The sequence below is a fragment of the Schistosoma mansoni genome, chromosome 6, assembly GCF_000237925.1.
Source record: "Schistosoma mansoni strain Puerto Rico chromosome 6, complete genome".
NCBI classification, from domain to species: Eukaryota; Metazoa; Platyhelminthes; class Trematoda; order Strigeidida; family Schistosomatidae; genus Schistosoma; species Schistosoma mansoni.
The window spans coordinates 12,141,587-12,150,278 of record NC_031500.1 but is presented as its reverse complement, the minus strand read 5'-3'; the positions used below and the strand labels follow the sequence as shown (position 1 = coordinate 12,150,278).

The following is an 8,692-nucleotide window of genomic DNA, read 5'->3' as shown; positions in this document are numbered from 1 at the left end:
ATTTATGACGAAATTAATAACCGTTTTAATTAGTAATACCTTCGTTAACTGATTATAATTGTTATCTTATTTCTTACTATTGTATATTTTTAAATAATATTGTCAAAATTCAACTGTTAAAATCACTACAATCTTCACGAATTCCCATTCTGATAATAATCATGTACTCACTAATGACTAGGTTCAAGGTGGATTTCCTGGAGTTTTTATAAGAAGCCGAGATCAGTGGAGTCCAGTCAGTGTCGCGTGGAGACAGTTATCCACATCAGGCAATAGAGGAAGGATCGCGCAATATCATGCATTGATTGAAATTAGACATTAACACCGTTGGATATCGGCTCAGTGGTCTAGGGGTTGGGCGTTCGCGCGCGATACTAAGGGTCGTGGGTTCGAGTTCTGTGTGCAGGTTCGTGGACGTTTACTGCTGAGGAGTCCCATACTAGGATGAAATGGTGGGTACTGGGTTCGAGTCCCAGAGTGAACATCAACTCTGAGATGCAGGTACATCCAGCTGACGAGTCCCAAATAGGACGAAACGGGAGTCCTGGATTCCACTGCTAGCCACTATCCATCTCTGCTTACCATGCTTGTAAATTAAGGTTTATCGAGGCAATACGCACAGTATGCACATATGCCAATTAGAGACTGACCAGTTACAGTCCTAACAAAATCGATGGGAAGATTCAAACAAACAATACTAAGTTGAATTTATTTGCTTTATGGTTATCAGAATTTATTGAGATAGTCTGTAATTTGTGCATTAATACATTCGATTTTTCCCACCCGTGTTCTTATTCACTACAATTCTACCTCGCTGTCACTATGTCTAATGGAAGTTTATTATCATTATTATTGTAATTATTATCATCGTGAAAAATAGGTATGTATATTTGTGATTGTACAGCATTGAAAATGAATTCGCCGAAAAGTGACCTCTTCTCTGAGTCAATCTTCCTTCTTTAAATAACAATTCATCATCTTTACTAATATACGACGGTGTAATAAATGTAAAAATGTAAACAACTCATTGTACGATATTAAATTAGTAATCACTTATCAAAATATCTGTCATCAACTACCTGATAGTCACACTTAACAAATATTGTATATGAAAACACAGTAACACTAAACAAGTAAATTGAATAAATATTCTTCTTACCAGTAGTTTCATGTGCACAGCTTCAGGTTGTCTAGGAATAAGACCAAACTTCGCAAGTTCCCTTACAACATTGTGCATTGTTAATAACTGTTCACGAATCGTGTCATTCATTTTTGCATGAACACAAGAGCATAGGAGAAAACATGTCAAAAATATGATTGTAGAAACGTGAAATTTGAAAGACATTTGGGAAGAATTGGGATTCTACTATTTTCCAACACACCAAACACACATATCACTGACTATATATACACCATAAAAACAGGTTAGTTTAACGTAGATGATCATGGCTTAGCAGATCATCCACACATGCCAATTATACTTACTAATGCACGATTACTTCAGGAGTGTACTTATCTTCGGGACAATCAACTACAAATCAGTAGGGCTAAACAGACATGTCTACACAAGACACTGATATCAAGAAATTTTAATCCTCATGTCCTCGTACATTTTCGAGAATTAAGTGAGGAAAGAAGATCAGAAATGAGTATTGGCTTACAAGATCAATAATTATAATTGACTGTTGATTTGATTGATCCACCGATTTAGAAATTGATTTGAACACTTCATGAATGTGAGCCAAACTGCGATTTGATTGAGAAGACCACGAATCTGTAGGAGATGATGTGATTACAAACAGATTCACTAGTTGGACGAACGTTTTGTTCACAGATACATAACTGTGTTCCACAGATATTTGAGGCCAATATCGATCACTGGCTCGCATCAATCAATGTCTTTCATTCACAGACTTGTATCGATTGAGCATTGAATTGACAAAGGGATGGACTACTATTCGTTTTAATGGGAACTTCCTTGGTAACCTATACCCCCGGGGTGGAGTTTGTCTATGGAAATCCGTGGCATGTCACTTGCTAGGTGTGTGTTATAATGTGCATCCAATCAGCTGATTGAAGGTTATCGCTTACCCAGCCGATTTCATTCTACCTAACTTTAGAGAGGCAATAACAATCACAATATTTAAACCTAAATTATGTATTTAAAAATAGTCAGTTATTACATTCATCCGCCTTGGCAACAACTCACTATTCTCAGATGATCTAGATGATTGGAAACGTCAGTGCTGAGCTATGTCTCACTGTAAATTTGGATGACGTGAGATCGAATCAGTCAGACAGCACCAATTATCTCCAGGTTTACAGGTACAATGTGGTGACGATTGACAAACTTATTAAAATGAGTAGTTGTTTGTCTTTCTGTTCTTCCAACTTTCCAAACACTGTTAGTCCTAATTTCTGTGAAACTGTACACAACATATTCGTCAATCATTGACAATTGAATACAATCATGCACATTTCGTTGGAAATGATTCAATATCGTCGAAAAACGAGTCTACAAAATGATGTTTCTCAATCATCAAAAACTGTGATTCCAAACGTGTTTGAATAATATAATGTGTAATTATGAATTCATATTCGAATATAAATCAAAATGCTTCACAAATGGTGATTTTTGAAATGTTGTCAGTGTTTCTCACATCAATCAGAATTTTGATCAGTGAGCATTTTCATTGAAGGATAATATTTCACGACCTAGACAACGTTAATCTAAATAAATGAGAATTACAGTAAAATTGACCCATAATTTGCATACTGTAGGGAAATATTTTCATAAATATCCCGTCTTATGATATATCTGACTACTGAAATAAATTTATTCATTGAGGAGTGTATTTATCTGATCAGAATAGATGAATACATACACATGCGATGTAAATGAAATAACGCGTTCACACAAAGTGTGTATCCTGTAACGTATGAACATTTTGACTACTGATCAACTACAGATACTCCATGAAAGTAAATTTGGTTCGTGTAAACAAAGATTTAACTTATGTATTCTTGTAACAAGATTTGTTTCGGTAAGATTTCCAACTTCATCCGACGTCAAAAGCTAGTATGCTTTCCCGTTTGAAAATATTCAATATACTTGAAAAATAATATCCGATGTGTGTATGCAGAAGACTATTTTGGTGTAAGTATTTACGTGATAATACTCCTCACTGAGATAACATCTTTCAAATAAGAACAACAGGTGAACTTTATTCGTGGGAAAGAGATAATTGAAAAGTACTATAATTGGATTGGAATCCTTACGAAATTATAATAACTAAACGACACATGAGCGAATGATATTCATGTAATTGACGTGTGTGAATGGTCTGCTAAACAACGATCACCTATGTTAACCAACCGGGTCTCATAGTGTATGCGTTAGCAAACATGTGTGTGTTTTTAAGGTAGGAGACCAGTGTCAGTTCAATCCTTCTCAAATCCGAAGTTTCTACAGTCGCATTGTTAATGCGTCTACTCACTTGCTCTTGTGTTCATGTGAAAATGAATAAAACGACGCGTGAACAGTTGCTTACCATGAACATGATGTAAGGTCGACTGTGTAGATCTGTATATTTGTATGTATACATTCATTTTGTGATATGATCCGTATCTCATTTGTTTACGTTCATCCCATATATTCTTAATTTATTTTATTTATTTGCATCAAATTCTTTATGACATTTACTTGTATATGTCTTTATTGGTTTACTTTTTATTCACTTTACACTTTTATTTGTTGAATTCTTTGTTAGCATTTGAATCAAGTATTTTCGGTTTGTGTTCAGAATGACTGTCAAGTCATTTTCAGTGATCTGGTTATCAACATTTCTTGTCAATTGTTATTCAGATTATTTTTCGTGTTTATTCAATATTCTTGTTGCTCTTACAAATAAAACCTGAGTACCAACTGATGTGCGAAATTGGACGATTTTTGCATTTATTTTTGTGATAATTTGCTTTGTAGTTTGTAATAACTGCGTTATTGAGCTATTACATTCTCCTTATTTGGTGCTGACAGGGGATCTGTTAACTGTTGTAATACTTCTGAATGTAAGCCAGGTGACTGCATGTGGTGTTTGACGCGACAGCAACTAACGTTTTTGTCTAGTTTGATGCATGAAACGTGGTACATTTTGAGAGCTTTACAAACCACCTTTTTCGCAGGGATGTCGAACGATTGCTACATGCTTAAGTTGACTTATGTTTCCAAGAGTTTGTAGTGATCGATCCTGATCAACGCTTTCGCATATAGATAATACTTGAAATAAGTATCAATGATACGAGAGGCTTCTTCTGCATCATTTCAACATCTTATGTAGTCTCTTATTCAACTAGTAATATCTAAGGAAGTGGATTTATGGATGAATGTGTTTTAGTAATTGTAATCGACTGTTGTGGATGTTTCTAATGGAATCAAATTGAAGAGAGGCTGCAGTATACCTTTAATAACTAGTCTAAGGAATGAAGAATTAACCAAACACCACCTTAGTGGTAAGCTGCTCAACTTGGTCAACTTTCACTGATCGGCCAAATCATGATGATACAGTCTGTTGTTGCATTGCAGATAGAAATTTCGGGCATTTTTCCATGAAACCCTCATAAAAATGAACTGTTAACAGGAACTAAAATATAAAACAATCCTTTGTGGAATTGTTGTCTACCCAAAAGTATCATACAATCATAATAATATTTCAGTTTACAAATAACAGATAATTGAACTTGTTTGAAGAGAATCGGTGCAATAACAAGAAACTGAGCGCATGCATGTCAGGAAGGCATGATTTCTGGATGACTACGAATGAAATATCTGTGATAAGCTCATATTACTCCAAATATCACATATATGTAGAACGACTAAGAATAAATATGGACGTATTATACACACGATACGGAAGGAGTAGAAATTTAGCAATTAGAAATATTTTCGTTTTTATTCTTGAAATAAATCGAGTTCTGAGTGGTTCACAGGCACTGGATAAACTTGTAGTGGCCTGCTTTTATCGACAAGAACGCGATTGGTATGATTGAAATAATTATTATCATAACCAATTGTACCAGCGATTGTTTTAATGTACTTGTATAACTGTATCACAGACACTTCTCGTCCCGCTCACCAACTTGTTGGTTTGATCTCTCTTACGCTCTGTCCTTTTTGCCTGTATTCGTAGGCACGTCTCAGTATTCTTTCGATACCACGAGATTGCCAATAAATATACTCTACCTGGACCAATCACAATCTTCTGGTTTGCTAGTTATCAAAGGGACCAGGTCGTTTCTGGACGAGTAATCTCATTCTAGTGGTGATCATAGTCCATCAAGACTCGACGCCATCTACAACTGGTGACCCAATTCTACGAACACAATTCAACTTCAGCCAATCTTCCAAACAAGATCAAATCGATGAGTCTATAACTTATCTATCCACATCTGTTGCACTTATTCGCATTTATATTTTTCAATATATAATATTCTGGCAACTTAACATGGTGAATAACGGTAAAAATAGTATTAATGTAATAGACTCTCAAGTACAGGCAATAAGCTCTCGACCGGTTCCGTTTATCCCCCACGATCCAGAGGTTTGGTTAGTGGCACTGGAGTCTCAATTAGAGATCCGCCACATAACCAACCAACGGCAAAAATGTGGCTATGCTCTGAAATCTTTACCTTTGAAATTTTTCACACCACAGAGCAGTACTAAGTTCGGCAAATCAGATTACGTCCATCGACTGTCTGCATTCATGCGAACACTGCCTCCGGTGTCAACTCGTATACAACATCTACAGGTCGCTCTCCCTCGAGAGTTATCTACCTGTTCACATGCTTTTACACGAGTAGATTCGGTACTCAAACCTTTGCAACAGCCTTACGAAGGACGCGTCCAGAAACGACTTGGTCCCTTTGATAACTAGCAAACCAGAAGATTGTGATTGGTCCAGGTAGAGTATATTTATTGGCAATCTCGTGGTATCGAAAGAATATTGAGACGTGCCTACGAATACAGGCAAAAAGGACAGAGCGTAAGAGAGATCAAACCAACAAGTTGGTGAGCGGGACGAGAAGTGTCTGTGATACAGTTATACAAGTACATTAAAACAATCGCTGGTACAATTGGTTATGATAATAATCACTTCAATCAGTTTCTTTTTCCATTCAAGGCCAAGCAGGCCACTACACCGTTTTTGAATTAACTCAAATACACTGAAAAATAAATGTAACTTGAAGTGAACGCAATATATCAACTAATCCATTACCTAATAAAGATTGGTACAGCAAAAGTTCTCTTCAAGGCCAATTCATTTTCAAAGCTGTACCATCGCAAATATATTCCTTTCTCAAATTCACTTTAGAGAGGGCAGGAGGCTGTGTGGTCTATGTTAGTTCTGAAAATGGCAGCATCTCAGTTGATCCAACTTTCGACAGTTTGTATGCGACTAGACGATTTGAAGTTCGCAGTTGACCTGACCCTCCAATCCCATACACGCTAGCAAATCCATGTCAATACAACCAGTGTGGCAGAGGCTTCCACATCGGTAAACCTCAACATACACAGTGGGAAAAGCATCATCCTCAAATACAAAGCGGAGAGCACCAACCCATTCGCACTTGGCGGAGAAACTCTGAATGGAGTGGAATCTCTCGCCTCCCTGGGAAGCATCATCGATGGACAATGAGGACTTGATGCAGACGTTAGAGTGAGGATTGAAAAAGCATGGTTAGAATTACGGCAGCTATGGAATATATGGAACTAAAAACAACTGTCAACCAACATCAAAGTGAGAGTCTTCAAAACGAACGTCAAGACAGTCCGAAACTTGGAGAACTATCACAACCATCATCAAAATAGTACAAATATTTATAGACAATTGTCTACACAAGATACTGAATATTCGTTGCCATCAGCGAACGTCTACTGTGGAAGAGAAAAAACCAACTTCCAGCAGAGGAGGAAATTCGGAAAAATACCGCCTCGAGAATTGGAAGTAAACATGAGAAGAATGAATCGCAACTAGAAAGAACTAGAAAGGATTGCTCAGGACAGTGTTGGATGAAGATTGCTGGTGGGTGGCCTACGCTCCTCGACAATGGTTAACAGAAGTAAATAGTTATGTAAGTATAATAAAGAGATTCCATAATTATTGTTTCATTTGGATAGACATGTAACTTAAATTAGCCTAAGGGAATAGTCTAACTTTGTTGCGAACCCTTTAAGTATATGTTTTAATTTATCCGTACACCGGGTGGCTTACAAAAAGACTGGGAGAATGCCAGAGTAAGTCTTGTCTTCAAAACAGGTACGAAACATTAGCCTGAGAATTGCCGACCCGTTAGCCCAACTAGTGTGGTCGTTAAAATCTTGGAAAAGATTATTCGGAGGGAGGTGTTTAAGTATCTCGATGAAAACCGGATAATTTCGGAGAAACAGCATGGTTTTAGAATAGGTTATTCTTGTCTCACTAACCTATTAGTCGCTCGTGAAATCTGGTGTGCTCTTAAGGACCAAAAGCTACCTGGAGACGTAGCTTACATCGATTTCAGCAAAGCTTTTGATAAAGTTCTACACAACTGGCCGTTATACCAGCTAAGAGGCAATCTAATCATGTAGATAAAAGACTTCCTAGTTGGGCGCCAACAAAGAGTTCGGGTGAAATCCAAATTGTCTAGCTGGGAAACCGTGCTTAGTGGATTACCCCAGGATACAGTTTGGGGGCCATTATTATTCCTCATGTACGTGAATGACCTTCCTCGTCTACTATCATCATCGGTCTTGCTATATGCTGACGATGTCAAGGTATGGAGAGCGATAAAAGGTAAGGGTGATAGCTTAGAACTTCAAAATGACTCGGAGAAGTTATCTGAATGGTCTCAAACTTGGCAGTTGTTGACAAATATTTCCAAGTGTATTGTGATGCATATTGGTCATCAAGGTACAGATACATACACGATGAATAACACTGAACGACCTACTGTCCAGACACACAATGACTTGAGAATCATTGTTGGCCAATAATTAAAGACTACTGCACACTGCCGTGCAATAGCCGCCAAAGGTTTTAGAATTTTATGGTCAATACGTAGGGCTTTTAGTCATGTCGACGCTAAAACGTTTTCGGCTTTGTATACAGTGTCCTAAACTTGAGTACTGAATACAAGCGGCTAGCCCCTGCTCAAAAAAGACAGTGAGCTTCTGAAAAAATGTTCAGAGAACAGTAACTGAGCTGATTCCCGGAATGGCGAAGCTCTCGTATGATGCTAGACTGGTCAAGACAAACCTATTCCCGTTGTCATATCGAAGAACCAGAGGCGAATGGATTACAGTTTTCAAATTGCTTAATGACAAATTTGCACTGGTATACCCTCATTTTTCTTTTCTTCCAAAACAGAAAATTTACGAGGACACTCTAAAAGGTCCACAGGCCCAGAACAAATTACTTGTCAGCTTACAATCGACTTTCCCATCGAATTATCACTGAGTGAAATTCATTGCCTCAGCACGTGGTTGAGGATCCATCTGTTGCCTCTTTCAAAAGAAAGTTGTATCAACTGAGAGACTATCATTGCCAGAACTAACACAGGCCATCAAGCCTCCTGTGATTTCCAAACTGAAACTGAGTTATTGGAAATTGAATTTCTGGAGGTCGTAACGTGTAAGGTGTTACTTTTGTCACTAGTG

The 8,692-nt window shown here is 37.4% G+C and overlaps 1 protein-coding gene across 1 annotated transcript in view; it reads right to left on the bottom strand.

Annotated features, from left to right (window-relative positions):
- Positions 1-1,345, bottom strand: part of Smp_176180 (venom allergen-like (VAL) 9 protein) — a gene marked incomplete at its 5' end in the record, with an annotated part of 6,056 nt that extends 4,711 nt beyond the window's left edge. The window contains one exon of the mRNA XM_018798275.1: positions 1,160-1,345. Within this exon, the coding sequence (XP_018653233.1) occupies positions 1,160-1,345 (186 nt within the window). The remainder of the gene's footprint in view (positions 1-1,159) is intronic.
- Between the last annotated feature and the right edge of the window lie 7,347 nt (positions 1,346-8,692).